Raw genomic sequence first — 22743 nt, forward strand, 5'->3', positions numbered from 1 at the left:
TATCACTAATGTATATTTAATGATAAGCTTTAATATGCTCTGTGGCAAAAAAGTAATGGTCTGTAATTTTCTATGCTGTACTTAACAACTTCCTGTGAACACAGGCTGTGTTTTCATAGGGCATAGAGTTGAACAAAAAGAGAGTACATCTTTAAAATTGGTCCAAAGATGACCAAGAGCTACAAAGGAGGGAACAGAATGTTCTTCACATCACTGTAATGCTACTTGATGCACATATGATATGTATCCTTTCAAATTACAACAAACAAAAGCAACATGTTTTTTCATAATGTACTGCATAAAGAACAAAACAAGTACTCTATGAATGCATGTAATAACACCTAGTCAGTCTCTCCCTTATTAAATTGCTTGTGTATTAGGCACTGTTGATGAAACCTTACAAATTATGGCCTCTGTGTGGAAAAGTGTTCTATAGCTTTCCTTTAGTATCAGTTATTTTCTAGCTATGAGTCTGGTACAGCACAAAGAACTTAACACTGTCTACATACAGATCTCCATTGTCCCATAAACACTGTAGTACTAAAATGAAAGGTAGTTATAGCTAGAGTAGAGTCATCCAATACTTGACAAATAAGGGTTTCAATGTGATCAATTTTAATTACAATAAGTGAAATATCCCTTGGTTCTGCCTAAAAGATAGTATTGTACAATGACTATCAACCCAAAATAATAATAGCACTCTCTCTCTCTCTCTCTCTCTCTCTCTCTCTCTCTCTCTCTCTCTCTCTCTCTCTCTCCACATACACACACACACTATATATATACATACATATATATATATGTATATATATATATCTCACATGCCATTAATGGTAAATGTATGGTATGATTGGTAATAAAACTGTTTTTTGGTTCATTAACTTTTCATGGTAAGCAGTAGCAATCAACCTCAATATCAATTTTACTGGGAAATTCATAAATATTTCGGTTGCATAGAACATTTTATAGAGCATTTTTTTCTGTGAAATCACATTTTTTCTGACCCTAACAAATATGACTGTTGAGCAAACATTCTGAGGAGTTTCTTGCTTAGATCTTTTATACATTCTAAAATGCACAGGTTTCCTACTTCCTCCATGCTATCTTCAAAGTTCAGCAGTTGAAGCTTACCAAAACCTCATATTCAAAATCTCAAAAATAACATTTGTTGTTATTTCTTCAAGATTTTATTTTAGATTTTTTGAAAACTAGTTCAGATTTTGCAAAGTCTTAAGTCACTTCTCTTTAAGTTCTATTTTAGAAATTATATCCTTTCAGTAAAATTTCAGACAGTAGATCAAATCATTAAAATGATGGCATATGTATTAATACTTCTTAATCTAAAAATACAGTAATCCACAAAAATGCATTTTATGTTTTTATAGTTTGCATTTTATTTATCCCCTATACCCACCTTTGTTGTTGTACTTATTATTGCTTTTTCAAGAGAGTATTTTTCTCTGTAGCCTCTGTTGTCCTGGAACTTGCTCTATAGACCAGGCTGGGTGCAAACTCAGATATCTACATGCCTCCTCTGTCTCTGCTGGGATTAAAGGCATGCACAGCTACCCACCTGAAACTTATTTTCTTTATTGTCAATAACATATTAAAATAGTATCTTATTTTTCAGGATTAGCGGCTTTTGTTGTCTGTGTACTATAATATTAAGATGTCTTTAAGGAAACAGTTTTAAAGTTGTTTAATTTCCCAGGAGCAATGACATTACAAAATAATTTAAATACAATCTAATTAATGTTTATTAAAAAGCTTCAGTGAAATACATGACTACAGAGAAACTAAATGGAGTATACTTTTCAAAGAAATTTGGATATAAAATGAACATTTTATATTACTTATTTCAGTAATATCAAATTAATTCCAAATACTGCTTACCAGGACAAGTCAATGCATAAGATTTTTTTAATTAGCACAATTATTGCCCCATAACATATTCCCCATAACAATATAAAATTAAATAATATCCTAATAACTATTTTACCTTTGCATTATAGGGAATGTAATGTTTTGATAAAGCTTCAGGTGTATGCATCCATGTTTTGTCTGTAACAGAGAAAATGCAGTATTGGATTAAATCACAAACTTCTATGAAGCCAGATACATACATTCTCACCTGAAGGAAGTCTTTCTGGGGAACACAGCCTAGTTTCCTGAACCTATCTTAATTTAAGAAAGTAAGATATTGTAACTGGAAATGATGAAATCACTTACTCTTTTCTTACCGTAAAATTCATATGTTAATTTTGTGCAATGCCAGTATGTAGCCAAGGCTAACCACAAACTACCTATACTCTTTTTTTTTTAATTTTTTTTTTACAATGTAGCAATGAAAATAATTTAATGGGAATCACCTCAACATGAGGAGCTGTATTAAATGGTCACAACATTAAGAATCTTTTTTCCATATTCAATGTATGATTTATATAAAAGATCAGTCCCCACCGTCAGAGAATTCTACAATGGACAAAGGCCCTAATAACACTTGCCGGCTGTTGACTCCAAATCATTTTGCAAAGTTCTTTCTTCTTAACCTTGTTATCTCTGAACAGCGCTCCTCTGTGCTGATAGCCAGCCATCCTTTTATTTTTTTATTAATTTTACTGGATATTTTCTTTTTTTTTCTTAGTCCTAAATAAGTACCAAATTGATAACAGGACTGATTAGTGATTTATCAAATTAAAAAAAAAAAAAGACTATTATCAACAGAACTACCTATACTTTAACACACATTTTTCCCCCTGGTCCTTACATAATAAGATCAGTAGGGAGCTATGAGTAGTAACAATTATGCAAATTAAGACAAGTTTTATGTTGTGTTTACTGCTGTTATAGATTTCCAGTATATACTGAATAACTGTCAGTTAAGAAAATATTCTATTCTTTTATAGTTATGATAACTTGAGCAACAAGGTTTGCATAATCTAAAGGGAAAAAAACGCATTAAGGGACAAATTACTCTTACTTAAAGTTGATTATGCTCAATAGAGACAATGGGCTATTGGAATAATCTCTATTCCAAATTTAGTTAATCTCTAGTATCAGAAGTTTTCAAAATTAATAATCTTAATTGTAGACAAATGTAATGAAATATTAGAAATAAATTAGATCCTCTGCCACAGAGCTCCATATCTAGATAGTGCAGGGAGATAGCTAAACTCTCAGGGGTGCAGAGACAACTGAGAGGGCAGGGAGGACCATCCTTGCTGCTCAGAAGTACCTGCCCAAAACCACAAGGACACAAGAACCCAGGGGCATCTTGGAACAAGAGTCTTCCAATTTCCATCAGCACCCAGAGCTGATCCTGGGCTACAGAGCTACATACACAAATACCACCACAAGAGAGCTAGTCTCCCAGGAGTGCCTACATGCCTGCATGCACAGGTAAGACCACCACTTCTCTTCAAATTCCTTGCCCAAGGGGAACCTGTCCAGAGCCAAGATGACACAGGAACCGAGGATCACCTGAGGATAAGATCTTTCTGGTTTCGGTCTGAACACCTGGGCTGACCCTGTACCACAACTCTCCATACCTAAATTCCTCCCAGAGAGAACTGGTCTCCCAGGAGTACTGATATGTAGGCTTGCAGGATGGATAAGCCACAGAGACAGCAAGACCACCTAACACCAGAGATAACCATATGACTAAAGGCAAATGCAAGAACATTATCAAAAGAAACCAAGGTGATATGGCATCATCTAAACTCAGTTCTCCCACAACAGTGAGCCCTGGCTACCCCAACACATGAGAAAAGCAAGATTTGGATTTAAAAGCACTTCTCATGATGCTGATAGAGGACTTAAAAAGTGACATAAGTAACTCCCTTAAAGAAATTTAGGAGAACATGGGTAAACAGGTAGAAGCACTTAACAGAGGAAACCCAAAAATACTTCAAAGAAATATAGAAAAACACAAACAAACAAGTAAAGGAACAGAACAAAACCATCCAGGATCTTAAAATGTAAGTAGAAACAATAAACAAATCACAAAGGGAGACAACCCCGAAGTTAGACAACCTAGGAAATAAAGCAGGAGTCATAGATGCAAGCATCAACAAAAAATTACAAGAGATAGAAGAAAGCAATGAATTCACAAAAGTTTTAGGCAAATGGTTTGATCTGGAAAATATCATCCTAAGTGAGGTAACCCAATCACAAAAGAATACACATGGAATGCAATCTCTGATAAGTGGATATTAATTAGCCCAGAAGCCCTGAATACCCAAAGCACAAATCGCATAACAAATGACTCCCATGAAGAAGTATGGAGAGGGTCCTGATCCTGGAAAGGATTGACCTAGCATTGGAGGGGAATATAAGGACAGAGAAAAAGGAGGGAGGTGATCGGAGAATGGATGGAGAGAAGAAGGTTTATGGGACATATGGGGAGGGGGTATCCGGGAAAGGGGAAATTATTTGAAATGTAAACAAAGAATATAGAAAATAAAACATATTATTAAAAAAAAAAGAAGAAGAAGAAAGAATCTCAGGTGTTGAAGATACTTTAATAAACAGTGACTCAATAGTCAAAGAATGTAAAAAAGAAAGAAAAAAAGAAAAAAGAAAGAAAAAAGCTTGTAAACCAAAACATTCAGGAAATCCAGGACACAATGAGAAGACCAAACCTAAGTATTATAGGTATAGAAAAGAGCAAAGATTTCCAACTTAAAAGGCCAGTAAATATCTTCAACAAAATTATAGAAGAAAATTTCCCTAACCTAAAGAAAGAGATTCCTATGAACATACAAGAAGACTACAGAACTCCAAACAGAATGGACCAGAACAGAAATTCCTCCTGTCACATAATAATCAAAACACCAAATGCACTAAACAAAGAAAGAATATTAAAAGCAATAAGGGAAAAAGGTCAAGTAACATAGAAAGGCAGACCTATCTGAATTCTCCACACAATTAGCATATCAAATGATACTCAAGAAGAGGGAGGGAGAGGGCCCTGGTTCTGAAAAGACTTGATCCAGCATTGTAGAGGAGTACCAGGAAAGAGAAATTGGAGGGGGGTGATTGGGAAATGGGCAGAGGGAACAGGGCTTATGAGACTTATGGGGAGGGGGAAACATGAAAGGGGAAAGCATTCAGAATATAAACAAAGAATAGAGAAAATTTTTAAAAAAGTAAAAATTAGAAAAAAATAACATCAAGTTTCTTACCAGAGACTATTAAAACTAGAAGAACCTGGGCATATCCCATACAGACCCTAAAAAAAAAATGCCAGCCCACACCACTATATCCAGCAAAACTTCCAATCACCATAGATGGAGAAACCAAGATATTTCATGATAAAACCAAATTTACACAATATCTTTCCACATATCAAGCCATACAAAGGATAATTGATGGAAGATACCAAAACAAGATGAGAAACTACACCCTAGAAAAAGCAAGAAAGTAATCTTTCAACAAACCAAAATGAAGACAACCACACAAACATAAAAATAGCATAAACAATAACAGGAAGCAGCAATCACTGTTCCTTAATAGCTCTCAATATCAATGGACTCAATTCCCCAATAAAAAGACATAGACTAAAAGACTGGATATGTAAACAGGACCCAGCATTTTGCTGCATAGAAAAAACACGCCTCAGTGTCAAAGACAAACACTACCTCAGAGTAAAAAAGCAGGAAAACTATTTTCCAAGAAAATGGTCCCAGGAAACAAGCTGGAGTAGCCATTCTAATATCAGATAAAATTGACTTTCATCCAAAAGTCATCAAAAAAGATAAGGAAGGACACTTCATACTCATCAAAGCCCACCAAGACCAACTCTCAATTGTGCACATCTATACTCCAAATGCAAGGGTACCCACACACATTTCACCTCACACAATAATTGTGGGGGACTTCAACATTCCACTCCCATCAATGGACAGATCAGGGGAAAACAACTAAACAGAGACACACTGAAACTTACAGAAGTTATGAACCAAATGGATTTAACACATATCTATAGAACATATAATCCTAAATGGAAAGAATATACCTTCCTCTCAGAGCCTCATGGTACCTTTACAAAATTGACTATATAATCAGGCGTAAAACAGAACTCAACAGATTTAAGAAGAATGAAATAATCCTATTCCTCTTATCAGATCAGAACAAATTAAGGCTGGTCTTCAATAACAACAAAAAGCAACAGAAAGCACAAATACACATGGGAGCTGAACATTTTTCTACTCAATGATACCTTGGTCAAGGAAGGAGAAAAGAAAGAAATCAAAGACTTTTTAGAATTTAATGAAAATGAAGGCACAACATATCCAAATTTATGGGACACAATGAAAGCAGTGCTATGGAAGAAAACACATAGCTCTGAATGCCTCCAAAAAGAAGCTGGAGAGAACATAGACTAGCAGCTTACCAGCACACCTGAAAGCTCTAGAACAAAAAAGCTAATACACCCAAGAGGAGTAAACAGCAAGAAATAATAAAACTAAGGGCTGAGACTAACCAAGCAGAAACAAAAAGAACTATATAAAGAATCAACAAAACCAGGAGCTGGTTCTTTGAGAAAATCAACAAGATAGATAACTCTTAGGCAGACTAACCAGAGGGCACAGAGGCAGTATTCAAATGAAAAGAATCAGAAATGAAAAGGGAGATATAACAACAGAAACTGAGGAAATTAAAAAAAAATCAGATCCTACTACAAAAGCCTATACTCTACAAAAATGGAAAATCTGGATGAAATGGACAATTTCCTAGACAGATACCAAATACCAAAGTTGAATCAGTATCAGATACACCATCTAAACAGTCCTATAACCCCTAAAGAAATAGAAGCAGTCATTGAAAGTCTCCTGACCAAAAGAAGACCTTCAAAGAAGACCCAATAGCAATACTTTCCAAACTACTCCACAAAATAGAAACAGAAGGAATACTACACAACTCATTCTATGAAGCCCTAATTATGTGGATACCAAAACCACACAACGATCCAACGAAGAAAGAGAACTTCAGACCAATTTTCCTTATGAATATCTATGTAAATATACTCAAATTCTTGACAACCAAATCCAAGAACACATCAAAATGATCATTAACCATAATCAAGTAGACTTCATCCCAGGGATGCAGGGATGGTTCAGTATAAGGATATCCATCAATGTAGTCCACTACATAAACAAACTCAAAGAAAAAAAAACATGATCTTTTCATTAGATGCTGAAAAACCATTTGTCACAATTCAACACTGCTTCATGTTAAAAGTCTTGGAAAGATCAGGAATTCAAGGCCCATACCTAAACATAGTAAAAGCAATATGCAGCAAACCAGTAGCCAACATCAAACTAAATAGAGAGAAACTTGAAGCAATTACACTAAAATCATGGACTAGACAACAATGTCCTCTCTCTCCATATCTGTTTAATATAGTTCTAGCTAGAGCAATTAGACAACAAAAGGTGGTCAAAGGGATACAAACTGGAAAGCAAGAAGTCAAAGTATCACTATTTGCAGATGATATGAAAGTATACTTAAGTGACCCTGAAAACTCCACCAGCAAACTCGTATAGCTGATAAACAACTTTAGCAAAGTGGCCGGATATAAGATTAACTAAAACAAATCAGTAGCCTTCCTATGGTCAAAGGATAAACAGGCTGAGAACGAAATTAGGGAGACAACACCCTTCAAAATTGTAACAAACAATGTAAAGTATTTTTGTGTGACTATAACCAAACAAGTGAAAGATCTGTATGACAAGAATCTCAAGTCTATGAAGAAACTGAAGAAGACCTCAGAAGATATAAAGGTTTCCCATGGTCGTGGATTGGCAGGATTAAAATAGTAAAAATGCCCATCTTGCCAAAAGCAATCTCAATGCAATCCTCATCAATATTCCAACTCAATTCTTCACAAACTTGGAAAAAGCAATTCTTAAATTCCTCTGGAGTAACAAAAAACCCAGGATAGCTAAAATTATTATGGGGAATCAGTATTCCGCACCTCTAACAATACTACAGATAAAAACTTCACGGCACAGGTACAGTGACAGGCAAGTAGATCAATGGAATAGACCTAGAAATGAACCCACACATCTATGGTCACATGATCTTTGATTAAGAAGCTAAAAACACCCACTGGGGAAAAAAGATAGACTTTTCAACAAATGGTGCTGGTTCAACTGGCAGTTAGCAGGCAGAAGAATATAAATAGAGCCATTCTTTTCTCCTTGTACAAATCTCAAGTCCAAGTGGATCAAGGACCTCCACATAAAACCAGATACACTGAAACGATGAGAAAAGAAAGTGGGGGCCAGCCTTGAGCACATTGGCCCAGGGGAAATTATCTTGAACAGAACACCAATGGTTTATGGTCTAAGATCAAGAATTGACAAATGGGACCTTAGAAAATTGCAAAGCTTCAGTAAGGCAAAGGATACTGTCAATAGAGCAAAACAACAACCAATATATTGGGAAAAGATCTTTCCCAATCCTATAGCCAATAAAGGACTAATATCCAATATATACACAGAACTCAAGAAGTTAGACTCCAGAGAACAAAATAACCCTATTAAAAAATGGGGTATAGAGTTAGGAAAAGAATTTTCAACTGAGGAATTCAAAATAGCTGAGAAGCCCCTAAAGAAATGTTCAACATCCCTAGTCACCTGAGAAAAGCAAATCAAAACAACCCTGAGATTTCATCTCACACCAGTCAAAATGGCTAAGGCCAAAAACTCAGGAGACAGCAGATGCTGGAGAGGATGTGGAGAGAGCTGAATTTCTGGTGGGATTGCAAGCTGGTACAATCACTCTGAAAATCAGGTTGGTGGTTCCTCAGAAAATTGGACTACTGGAGAACCCTTCTATACCACCCCTGGGCATATACCCAGAGGATTCTCCAGCATGTAATAACGACAAATATTCCATGATGTTCATAGCAGCCTTATTTATACTGTCCAGAAGCTGGAAAGAACCCAGATGACCCTCAACAGAGGAGTGGATACAGAAAATGTGGCACATTTACACAATGGAGTATTACTCATCTATTAAAAACAATGAATTTGTGAATTTCATAAGCAAATAAATAGAGCTAGAAAATATCCTGAGCGAGGTAACCCAATCACAAAAGAACACACATGGTGTGCACTCACTGTTACGTGGATATTAGCCCAGAAGCCTGGAATAACCAAGATACAATTCACAGACCAAATGAAGCTCAAGAAGAAGGAAGAACAAAGTGTGGATACTCTGGTCCTTCCTAGAAGGGGGAACAAAATACCTACAGGAGGAGATACAGAGACAAAATGTGGAGCAGCAACTGAGGGAAAGACCATCCAAAGACTCCCCCTTCTAGGAATCCATCCCATGTACAAAACCCAGACACTATTGTGGATGCTAACAAGTTCTTGCTGACAGTAGCCTGATATAGCTGTCACCAGGGAGGCTCTGCTGGTGCCTGACAAATACAGAGGGGGACACTCTCAGCCAACCATTGAACTGAGCACAAGGTCCCCAAAGGAGGAGCTAGAGAAAGGACTCAAGGAGTTGAAGGGGTTTGCATAGGAACAAACATAGCAGGAACCACAATTTGAACCAGCCAGTACCCCCCAGTGCGGCCAGGGACTGAACTGTCAACCAAAGAGTGCAGATGGAGGGACCCATGGCTCCAGATGCATATGCAGCAGAGCATGGCCTTGCTGGACATCAAAGGGAGGAGAGGCCCTTTGTCTGAAAAGGCAAGATGCTCCATTATAGGGGAATGCCAGGACAAGGAAGCAGGAGTGGGTGGATTGGTGAGTAGGGGGAAAGGGAGATGGGTTAGGAGATTTTCGTGCGGAGGGGGAGTGATCAGGAAAGGGGACAACATTTGAAATGTAAATAAAGAATATATCTAGTAAAAAAAAGAACAAGTAAAATTATTTTAAAAGAAGCAAATATGATATCATTAATATGTACTTTACAAATTGGAGGATAAAGATAAAATATTCAAATCAAACATATCTATGTACTGGTAATTTTCTAAGATAAAACGTGGAAAGGTCAATGGCATCAGGCAATTTCTGTGCACAGAGCAAATCAGAGCTATATGTGTGAAAGTATTTTGACCAGTATTCATTCAAGTTTTAAACTATAATATTGACAGTGTCACTTAATGAGTGAAACTTTAAAGGGCTCAGGGAGACAATTAGAAACACTTGCTGCTCTTTCAGAGGACTTGGCTGAGTTCCCAGCACCTACACAGTGACTCACTGATGGCATCTCCAGTTCCAGACTATCTGATGAATTCTTGCCTACCAAGCTACCAGGCATGCATTTGGTATACAGACATACAAACAGGCAAAACACGAATACACATAAATCATAAGTAAAAAACAATCTTTTAAAAACTTTATTGAGTACAGTCTCACCTTCTGTGTGCTTTTTATGATAACTAGGAAATATAAGTAAATCCAGAACAGCATTGTTGCAGTAAATCTCCAATCCAAAGAGGCCCACACATTGAAAGCACAGCTTAATTACTATGAATATAAGCTGCGAGCCTATGTGGGCCAGAACTACCACTACACTACTCTATTCCCTGGCTATGAGATCCCTTATAACTTGAGTTTTCTCTAGGCCACATGCTTCTGCTTCATATTCCTTCTACCTCCTCCTTCATTGTCCTCTCTCTGCCCTCTCTTCCTTCTCCCCCAAACCTTTCAGCTCCACTTTCCCTTGCAGTGTCCAATCACCAGCTCTATCCTTTGTTTTATAAGGTGGGAAGGAGGTTCACAAGAAATCAGCTGTGTAAGTAATTCACTTTATGTTCACAGCCACCCTCCCCAGAACGCAGAATTAGCATCAAAATACAAAAAGCACCAGGACTATGCACATACAACTTTATAAAAATATTCAGATAGTCTTGTTTTTTTATTATATATGTTAAAGTCTTTAACTTAAGAGGCTGCTGAGATGCTTTAGCAGCTAAAATGCTTATTGAACATGCATAAAGACATAAGAGCTAGGCACTGTAACTCATAGCTATAGTACTTTATCTGGGGAAAATGAAGACCAGACGATTTCTAGTACTTCTGTCCAGCTAACATAATCAATGGCAAAACTAATGTAATCCATGCTCAGTGAGAGATCCTGTCTCAAAACAGAAGGCTGAATGATTGAATTAAGAATCTGACATTAAGGCCTCTCCTATAAACAAGCATACTTGTGAACATACTCATGCACACACACACACACACAGAGAGAGAGAGAGAGAGAGAGAGAGAGAGAGAGAGAGAGAGAGAGAGGGAGAGAGAGACTAGAGAGAGAGACTTGGACCCAATATATCTAGCTAGATCTGGTGACTCATGGAGGTAATTCCAGATCTAAAGAGGCCAGGTCAAGTGGATGACTAGAAGTTGGGTTACTTAATGAACTCCTGGACAATATGACTACAAAATGAGACTCTGTCTCACAAAAGTAAAAAAAAAAATATAAAGTAACCATTACACACTGAAACAATAGAAATATAAATGATTTGTCAGTAAGAAATCTGAAAATGTATACAATTTTTATCCCTATACAAAATTAATTTCATGACACTTCCCAGAATGTTGTAACTTCAGAATGTCTGAATGTCATTGTGAAGTTTATCTCTATCCTGAAGCAGAAAAAGAAGAAATTCTCCTTTCAAGTCTACTAGAAGAGTAGAGCTCTTGTGGGTCACTGTCTCAGACTCAGTAACATAGACAGAGGGTGGGCAAACAGCTGCTCCTTGAGGCAGGATAACATGAACATGATATGATGGTTCTTCACTGTCACTTTGACTGGATTTGGAATCACCTAGGAGTACATATCCTGGTGTATTTCAAAGAATTTCCATAGATATATAACTGAAGAGGGAAGGCCCCTTAAAAGTTGTCACCAGCCTCTATATTCTAGGCCATGTCCACATTGCTTCTAATTATACTAAAATAATTCAAATTTAACAGGCTACGCACATGGAACAAAATGCCAACATTTCAAAATTTTTGACAAATGTCAAGCCACTCCAATATAGACTGTACTTAGATTAAAATCTTGTCAGGAAAGATGTGGTAATTTCATAATTTTTTTTATCAAGAGTGCTCAATATAACAAAAATACCCACTCCAAGTACATTATATTTAATGTGAAATGTTACTGAGTGAATGAATGTAGAATAAAATTTCCACAAAAGAAAAATCATTGTTAACCAATACTTTTTAGTGCTAAACATTACAATGATATTTACTCATCAAAATATTAATTGACACACTAAAGGAAACAAAAGTGAAATCAACCACATTTACTCACAATTTTTGCTGTATAATTTATTTTTTTAAAATGTGAATTTAACAATTCAAAAATACTAACAGAGAAAAAAAAAAGAAGCACAAAATAAAGGCAATTCTGTAGTCTAACCTGTCTGTGATTATGATGTTAGAATAGCTTTTAAGGAGTTTCTCAGAATAGTTTAGGTACATGTAGCTCCTATATATGTAATATTTTCTCTGTCTCTGGGCAACCCTAAAACATTAGGGCATCTACAAAGATCATCACTCAAGGGTATAATTTAGCCTATTGATCCTCAATGTTGCCCCAGAGAACTGATAAGAGGAAAAACTACTAGGTAGCCATGGCTTTACTTGATACTTCCAAATGGTTAATAGGAGTGTGCTTTAACCAAAAAACTTAAGACTTTTATCAAACAAGAAATCAGCTCTTCCTGATCAGAGTATCTTTTTGTATATTTGAAATATTATAAATAATACATATTTATACTGTGCATGCAAGTAGCACTTGAATTTGATAGTAATCCATATCTGATTATGACCCCAGGTATTACTTGAATTCTTTAATAAAATTCAAGTTTTCAATTTCAAATGAAAAATTATCTACATAGTACTGCTTTCAGTATATAAAAGTATATTTTATTATGTAGTAAACAGCAAAAAAACTAACTACCCTATGGAAACAAATATGACAGATACTAGAAGAGAATAGGGATCCTTCATTCATGTATACTGATTGAAATGATGATGATGATGATGGTAGTGATGATGATGATGTGGATATCATCCGTGTCCACAAATGCAAGATCTCTTTTAATCATTTTGTTGACTAAGAAACATGAAGCAAACAAGCTTAGTAAGAACGTGTCTCTTTCCTTTTCCTTTATAACCTTTACCATTTAATTACAATAAAAAAAAAAAGTAATGAGTGTAAGGGGGAAATCCTGGTGAGGAACAGAGAACAGAGGCCTAGATTCCCAGTCCTGTGAAGGTTTGCAGACTTTAACTGATGAAAGAGAGATTTCCTACTAAATGAGGTTGTAAAGATTTTTTAAAAAAAGCATTTTAGGGGATTATATCTTCAAATTGTTAGACTAAGACTATGTGACTCAAAATGACATAGAGATTTTTCATAAAGTGTGTACAGAGGGTTGGGTATGTATCTCCATTGGTAGTGTGCTGGTCTAACATATAGAAAGGGCCAGGTTCTACACCAAGCATGGATAAAACCAGACGTGGTTGTAAAAGACTATAATCTCAGCACACAGCACTACTGTTTAACAGCAGAATCAGACTCTCTACGAATTATTCTTTAATTCATAAGAGAGAACTAACAGTCAAACTGAAGGTAAAGTGTTTGGTTAAGTTCTAAACTAGAGGTAAGATAATATTCTGATCAATAATTTTCTGATTAGGATAATCATTTAACTTAAACATCAATGATGTGAAGGTGAAGGAAGTTGATGAATGAAACAATGAAGGAATCATAAGTGCCTGTATTTCCTACTTCCCAATGTTGTCCTCACACTGTGCATATTTTCAAGCTCATGTTCCATTGAACTAGAAAAGAACATTGGTCCTTGAAATTTGTCAATGGAAATAAATCCAAATATCTTTCAAGAGTATATTGAATTCTAGATGGAGGCTTTGGCCTTAAAGCTTTCAGAAAGACAACTATAATTAGATTTACTTATTTTTAAAGGTTTGGAGATGATCCAGCTGATGAAGCAGGAAATAAGTATTTTCCTGCAGACCTTACAGTGTTGTAGGGTTATTTCTCGACTTTGGTACTACAAAAATGGAAACACTTCCATTTTAGTGGGTTTATACTACAAAAAGGGAAACATTTCCATTTTAGTGGGTTTAAAATAAGAAGCTAGTTATACATATCAAACAATGTTATATTACTTTTCTTTGCCAAGACTACCAAAATGTTTTCAGATTCACAGGTTTGAACGGGGTCTGAAAGATCACATTATTTAAATTCACACTGAATATACTAGCCTGCTTACCACAACCAAATATTTACATGTATTACTTCACAAATAATAATTTAATAATCTCCTTATATCTTCACAAAACTATGTGAATATTTTTCTTATGATAAATCGATGGTTTTATAGTTTACATTTCTTTGCCCTTCATTACAGTAAATGCCATGGTTAAAAATATAAACCTTCAGCCTTTCTGCTGGAGCAGGCTCATGGCTAGTTTACTCCAATGAAGATACCATTTCCTGGCCCATTCTAGAGAACACACTGCACTTATAGCAGTTGAGCCCACTGCACTCAAAGCAGTTGAGAACCGGATATACTCAGAGCACTTGGACAACATCGGGACTACATCATTGAAGACCCCATCGGGACTACATCATTGAAGACCCAACAGTGCAAAGGCCTCCCAAGAGATCTATTGCAGCCAGGGCAACAGATCATCAGATTCTCTGCCCATATGAAGAGCCCCAGTTGGAAAACCACACAGGTGGTCTGCTACAGTCAGGGCTGCAAGCCTGCCAGGAGACCTGAAGCATCCCAGGGACAAAAGAGGCAGATTCCAAACCAACAAACACAAGAGATATCCAGATGGCAAAAGGCAAGCATAAGACCATAAACAAGAGTGGAACCAAGGTTACAGGGTCCAGGCAGGCCTTGCGCCTGCTACCACTGACCTTCGCTGGCCAGCCTGGCTGCAAGCTGTGGCAGATTTACAGTGCCTTTCACCACACAGAAGCCACATCAGAACTCTGCCTCCCGCCAGTCAGTTATGAGAGTCTCTCCGCCATCTTAGATCTCAGGCGCCAGAGAAATCAGACAGACTGAGGTACACAAATATAACCCAAGACCAACATCAAGGGGGTCTAAGCCCCATGGGCATTGGCCTGCACCCAGGCCCAGGGCTGTTCGGGGGCCATTGGTGTGCAAACCCGGCCAGAAGGTTGTTTGCCCGGCCCCGCATGCGCTCCGCCATTTTGACTACAGGACGCAAGAGAGTTCTAGCAGACAAAGTCAGCTAAGAGTCATAGCCTGAGGCTAACATAGCCTGGGTCTAAGACTGACAGGCCCTGGATTGATCCCAGGCCCTGGGCTGCTCGGTGGGACACCTGTGTGACAACCGGGACAGGAGGTGGTTAGCCTAGCAAACTCACCCAGCACTTTCATGGAGCAAGCACAAAGATAGAAGCCAATAAAGAAGAAACACAAAAATAACATAAAGAAATTCAGGAGAAAGTAAGTCAAACAGCAGAAGTCATGAAAGAGGAAACAAAAATCTCTTAAAGAATTACAGGAAAACACAAACAAGCAAGTAAAGGGGCTAAGCAAAACCATCCAGGATCTAAAATCAGAAGTAGAAACAACTAAGAAATCGCAAAGGGAGACAACTTTGGAGATAGAAAACCTTGATAAGAAATCAGGGGCCATAGATGCAAATACAACAGAATACAAAAGAGGGAAGAAAAAGAACCTAAGATGCTGAAGATACCATAGAAACCATTGACTCAACAGTCAAAGAAAATGCAAAATGCAAAAAGCTTGTATCCCAGAACATCCAGGAAATCCAGGACACAATGAGAAGACCAAACCTAAGGATTATAGGTATAGATGAGAGTGAAGATTTACAGCTGAAAGGGCCAACAAATATCTTCAACAAAATTATGGAAGAAAAGTTTCCCAACTTAAAGAGAGAGATGCCCATGGATATACAAGAAGCCTACAGAATTCCAAAGAGACTGGACCTGAGCTGAAAAACTTCCCGTCACATAATATTAAAAAAATTCAAATGTACTAAACAAAGAAAGAATATTAAAGGCAACAAGAAAAAAAGGCCAAGTAACATATAAAGGAAGACCTATCAGAATCACACCAGACTTCTCACCAGAGACCATGAAAGCTAGAAGATCCTGGGCAGATCTCATGCAGACTCTAAGAGAGCACAAATGTCAGGCAAGACTACTATACCCACAAAACTCTCAATCACAATAGAAGGAGAAACCAAGATATTCCATGACAAAACCAAATTTACACAATATCTTTCTACAAACCCAGAACTACAAAGAATAATAGGAGGAAAACTCCAATACAAGGAGGGAAGCAACACCCTGGAAAAAACAAGATAGTTCCCTTCTTTTATCAAACCCAAAAGAAGATAACCACTCAAATATAAAAATAACATCAAAAAAGACAGGACATAATAATCACTATTCCTTAATATCTCTTAACGTCAATGGACTCAACTCCCCAATAAAAAGACATAGACTAACAGACTGGACAAGGAAACAGGACCCTACATTTTACTGCATACAGGAAACACACCTCAATGTCAAAGACAAAAACAATCTTAGAGTAAAAGGATTGAAGACAATTTTACAAGCCAATGGTCTCAGGAAAAGAGCCGGAATGGCCATTCTAATATCAGATAAAATTGACTTTCAACCTAAAGTCATAAAAAGAGATATAGAAGGACACTACTTGATGGTCAAAGGAAAAATCCACGAAGAAGAACTTTCAATTCTGAACATCTATGTGCCAAATGCAAGGGCACCCTCATTCTGAAAAGAAACTTTACTAAAGCTCAAAGCACACATTGCACCTAACACAATAATTGTGGGTGACTTCAACAATCCACTCTCCTCAATGGACCGATCAGGAAAACAGAAACTAAACAGGGACACAATAAAAATAATTGAAGATTTGGACCAATTGGACTTGACTGATATTTATAGAACATTTCACCCTAAAACAAAAGAATATACCTTTTTCTCAGCACCTCATGGTACCTTCTCCAAAATCTGGTCACAAGACAGACCTCAACAAATATAAGAAGATCAAACTAATCCCATGCCTCCTATCAGATCACTATGGAGTAAGAGTGGTCTTCAATGGCAACAAAAACAACACAAAGCCCACATACACATGGAGGCTGAACAATAATCTACTCAATGACACCTTGGCCAAAGAAGAAATAAAGAAAGAAATCAGAGACTTTTTAGAATTTAATGAAAATGAAGGCACAACATACCAAAATCTTTGGGACACAATGCTAAGAGAAAAACTCATAGCCCTGGGTGCCTCCAAAAAGAAAATGGAGAGTGCATACACTAGCAGCTTAACAACACACTTGAAAGCCCTGGAACAAAAAGAAGCCAATACCCCCAGGAGGAGTAGAAGACAGGAAATCATCAAACTCAGGGCTGAAATCAGTGAAGCAGAAACAAAGAGAACCATACAAAGAATAAAAGCATCCAGGAGCTGTTTTTTTGAGAAAATCAACAAGACAGATAGACCCTTAGCCAGACTGACCAAAGGGCAGAGAGAAAGTATTCAAATTAACAAAATTAGAAATGAAAACAGAGATATAACGACAGAAACTGAGGAAATTCAAAAAATCTTCAGATCCTACTACAAAAGTCTATACTCAACACAACTGGAGAATCTGGAGAAAATGGACAATTTCCTAGACAAATACCAAATACCAAAATTAAATCAGGACCAAATAGATCATCCAAACAGTCCCATAACCCCTGAAGAAATAGAAGGTATTTCTTCCAACCAAAAAAAGCCTTCCAACCAAAAAAAGGACAGGACCAGATGGCTTCAGTGCAGAAATCTATCAGACCTCCAAAGAAGACCTAACACCAATACTCTTCAAATGATTCCACAAAATGGAAACAGAAGGAACACTACCCAATTCCTTCTATGAAGCCACAATTACACTGATAACAAAACCACACAAAGATCCAACAAAGAAAGAGAACTTCAGACCAATTTCCCTTATGAACATCGATGCAAAAATACTCAATAAAATTCTTGCCAACCGAATTCAAGAACAAATAAAAATGATCATCTACCATGATCAAGTAGGCTTTATCCCAGGGATGCAGGGTTGGCTCAATATATGGAAATCCATCAATGCAATCCACTACATAAAAAAACTCAAAGAAAAAAACCACTTGGTCATTTCACTGGATGCTGAAAAAGCATTTGACAAAATTCCGCATCCTTTCATGCTTTAAATTCTTGGAAAGAACAGGAATTCAAGGCCCATACCTAAACATAGTAAAACAATATACAGCAAACCGGTAGCCAGCATCAAACTAAATGAAGAGAAACTTGAAGCAATCCCACTAAAATCAGGGACTAGACAGGGCTGCCCCCTTTCTCCTTATCTTTTCAATATTGTACTAGAGGTACTAGCTCGGGAAATTCGACAACATAAGGAGGTCAAAGGGATACAAATTGGAAAGGAAGAAGTCAAACTATCATTATTTGCAGATGATATGACAGTCTATCTAAGTGACCCAAAAAACTCCACTAGAGAACTCCTACAGCTGATAAACAACTTCAGCAAAGTGGCTGGTTATAAAATCAACTCAAGCAAATCAGTAGCCTTTCTATACTCAAAGGATAAGCAGGCTGAGAAAGAAATTAGGGAACTGACACCCTTCACAATAGCCACAAACAGTATAAAGTACCTTGGGGTGACTCTTACCAAACATGTGAAAGATCTGTATGACAAGAACTTCAACACTCTGAAGAAAGAAATGGAAGAAGACCTCAAAAAATGGAAAAACCTCCCATACTCATGGATCGGCAGGATTAATATAGTTAAAATGGCCATTTTGCCAAAAGCAATATACGAATTCAAAGCAATACCCATCAAAATCCCAACTCAATTCTTCATAGTTAGAAAGAGCAATTCTCAAATTCATGTGGAATAACCAAAAACCCAGGATAGATAAAACTATTCTCAACAACAAAAGAAATTCTGTGGGAATCAGTATCCCTGACCTCAAGCAATACTACAAAGCAATAGTGTTACAGTGACAGGCAGGCAGATCAATGGAACAGGATTGAAGAACCAGAAATGAACCCACACACCTATGGCCACTTGATCCTCGACAAAGGGGCTGAAAACATCCAATGGAAAAAAGATAGCCTTTTCAACCAATGGTGTTGGTTCAACTGGAGGTCAGCATGCAGGAGAATGCAAATTGATCTATCCTTGTCTCCTTGTACTAAGTTCAACTCCAAATGGATAAAGGACCTCCACATAAAGCCAGACACTCTGAAGCTAATAGAAAAGAAACTGGGGAAGACCCTTGAGGACATCAGTACAGGGGGAAAGTTCCTGAACAGAACACCAATAACGTATGCTCTAAGATCAAGATTTGACAAATGGGACCTCATAAAATTACAAAGTTTCTGTAAAGCAAAGGACACCATCAAAAGTACAAATCGGCAACCAACAAAGTGGGAAAAGATCTTCACCAACCCTACATCAGATAGAGGGCTAATATCCAATATACACAAAGAACTCAAAAAGTTAGACCCCAGAAAACCAAATAGCCCTATTAAAAATGGGGTACAGAGTTAAACAAAGAATTCTCACCTTTAGAACTTCGGATGGCAGAGAAACATCTTAAAAAATGCTCAACTTCATTAGTCATCAGGGAAATGCAAATCAAAACAACCCTGAGATTTCACCTTACACCAATCAGAATGGCTAAGATTAAAAACTCAAGAGACAGCAGGGATTGGCAAGGATGTGGAGAAAGAGGAACACTCCTCCACTGCTGGTGGGGTTGTAAATTGGTACAACCACTCTGGAAATCAGTCTGGCGGTTCCTCAGAAAACTGGGCATTTCACTTCTGAAAGATCCTGCTATACCACACCTAGGCATATACCCAGAGGATGCCCCAGTATGTAATAAGGATATATGCTCCACTATGTTCATAGCAGCCCTATTTATATTAGCCAGAAGCTGGAAAGAACCCAGGTATCCCGCAACAGAAGAATGGATGCAAAAAATGTGGTATATATACACTATGGAGTACTATTCAGCCATTAGAAACAATGAATTCATGAAATTCTTAGGCAAATGGATGGAGCTGGAGAACATCATACTAAGTGAGGTAATCCAGTCTCAAAAGATGGTATGCACTCACTAATAAGTTGATATTAGCCTGGAAAACTGGAATAGCCAAAACATAATCCAGACATCAAATGAGGTACAAGAAGAACGGAGGAGTGGCCCCTGGTTCTGGAAAGACTCAGTGTAGCAGTATTGGGCAAAACCAGAACAGGGAAGTGGAAAGGTGTGGGTGGGAGAATAGGGGGCGTGAAGGGAGCTTATGGGACTTTCAGGGAGTGGGGGACCGGAAAAGGGGATATCATTTGTAATGTAAATAAAAAGTATATCGAATGAAATAAAAAAAAAAACCAGATACACTGAAACTAACAGAAGAGAAAATGGGAAAACAAAACAAAACAAAAGACCATAAACAACAGAAACCAATATACCTGGGCATCATCAGAACCTGGTTCTCCCAACACAGCAAGCACTGAATACAACAACACACCTGAAAATCAGGAAACTGACCTAAAATCCTATCTCATGAAAATAATGGAGTCCTTTAAGGAGGATATTAATAACTCACTGAACGAAATAAAGGAAAACACAGGTAAACAGGTGAAGTAATTGAATAAAGTGATCAAAGACATAAATGTGTGAGTAGAAACAATAAAGAAAACAAAATGGTGGCAAACCTAGAAATGGAAAACCTAGGAAAGAGGTCAGGAATTACAGGTGTAATTATCATCAACAGAATAAAAGAGAAGAGAGAATCTCAGGTGTAGAAGACATTGTAGAAGAAATTGACACAACTGTCAAAGAAATTTCAAAAAAAATTCTAACCCAAAGCAACTAGGAAATTCAGAACACAATGAAAAAAAACAAATTTAAGAATAATCATCAGAATTGATGATAAAGAAGAGTCCCAGCTCAAAAGACCTGAAAATGTCTTCAACAAAATCACAGAAGAAAACTTCCCCAACCTAAAGAAAGAGATGGTCATAAAGGTACAAGAAACCTACAGATACTAAATACATAGAACCAGAAGAAAAAATCCTCTTATCACATAATAATCAGAACACTAGAGCCACAGAACAAAGAAAAAATATTAAAAGCTGCAAGGGAAACGGGCCAAGAAACATACAAAGGTAGACCTATCAGAATTACACCAGACTTCTCAACAGAGACTATGAAAGCCAGAAGAGCCTGGTCAGAGGTCATGCAGACTCTAAGAGAACACAAATGCCATCACAGGCTACTATACCAAGCAAAACTCTCAAACAACATAGATGGAGAAGCCAAAATATTCCAGGACAAAACAAATTCAAACAGTATCTATCCACCAATACAGCACTACAGAAGGAAAATTTCAACACAAGAAAGGCAACTTCACCAAAGAAAGGACAAGATATTAAGCATCTTAAAATAAAGCCAAAAGGAGAGAATCACATGCACATAAAGCCACCTACAAAAACAAACATATCATGAACCAACAGTCATCTCTCTTAAATATCTCCAAATATTAATGGAATCAACTCACTAATGAAAACACATAAACTAATGGCCTGCATATAAAAACAAGATGCAGCATTTTGCTGCATACAAGAAATACACCTCAATAACAAAGGCAGACAGTATTTCACAGTAAACGGATGGAAAAACGTCTTCCAAGCAAATGGTCCCAAGGAACAAGCAGCAGTTGCCATTCTAATTCTGATAGAATGGTCTTTCAACCAAAAATTACCAAGCATGTTGAAGAAGGGAAAAATCATATTCATCAAGTAGAAAAATAGCAAGAGAAAGTCTCAATTCTGAATATCTATGCCCCAAATGAAAAACTAACCACATTCATAAAAGAAACGTTACTAAAGCTCAAAAGACACATGAACCCCACACAATAATAGTGGGAGATTTCAACACCTCACACTCACAAGTGGACAGGTTATTGAAACAAAATTAAACAGAGACACGGTGAAACTAAGAGAGGTTATGAGCCAAACGAATTTAACAGATATCTATAGAACATTTCACCCTAAAAAAATGAATACACCTGCTTCCCAGCACCTCATGGTACCTTTTCCAAAATCCACTATAGAATTTTCCACCAAAAAAACCTTCAACCAATACAAGAAGAATGAAATAATACCATGCATTCTGTCAGATCACCATGGCCTAAGGCTGGTCTTCAATGAGAGCAAAACTACAAAAATCCCAGATGCATGTGGAAACTGAACAACTCTTAATTCAATGATAACTTGGTCAGAGAAGAAATAATGAAAGGAATAAAAGACTTCCTAGAATTTTGTGAAAATATTGACACATTATATCCAAACTTACTGACACATGAAAGTAGTGCTGAAAGGAAAGTTTATAGCATTTAGTACCTAGGTAAAGAAACTGGAGAGATCTTATACTAACAACTCAACAGCATACTAGAGAGATCTAGAACAAAAAGAAGCAAACTCACCCAAGAGATGTAAAAGGTAGGAAACAGTCAAATTAAGGGCCAAAATCAACCAAATAGAAACAAATAAATCAATACAAAGAATCAACAAAACCCGAAGCTGATTCATTGAGAGAATCAACAAGATACATAAACCCCTAGCCAAACTAACTAAAGGGCAGAGA

The 22743-nt window shown here is 37.0% G+C and overlaps 1 protein-coding gene across 1 annotated transcript in view; it reads right to left on the minus strand.

Moving 5' to 3' along the window:
* Window positions 1-22743, minus strand: part of Gulp1 (GULP PTB domain containing engulfment adaptor 1) — a 278714-nt gene that overhangs the window by 106153 nt on the left and 149818 nt on the right. Inside the window, exon 3 of the mRNA XM_052193637.1 lies at window positions 2000-2061. Coding sequence (XP_052049597.1) covers window positions 2000-2061 — 62 coding nt within the window. The remainder of the gene's footprint in view (window positions 1-1999; window positions 2062-22743) is intronic.

This window comes from Apodemus sylvaticus, chromosome 9 (assembly GCF_947179515.1).
Source record: "Apodemus sylvaticus chromosome 9, mApoSyl1.1, whole genome shotgun sequence".
In the NCBI taxonomy this organism is placed as follows: Eukaryota; Metazoa; Chordata; class Mammalia; order Rodentia; family Muridae; genus Apodemus; species Apodemus sylvaticus.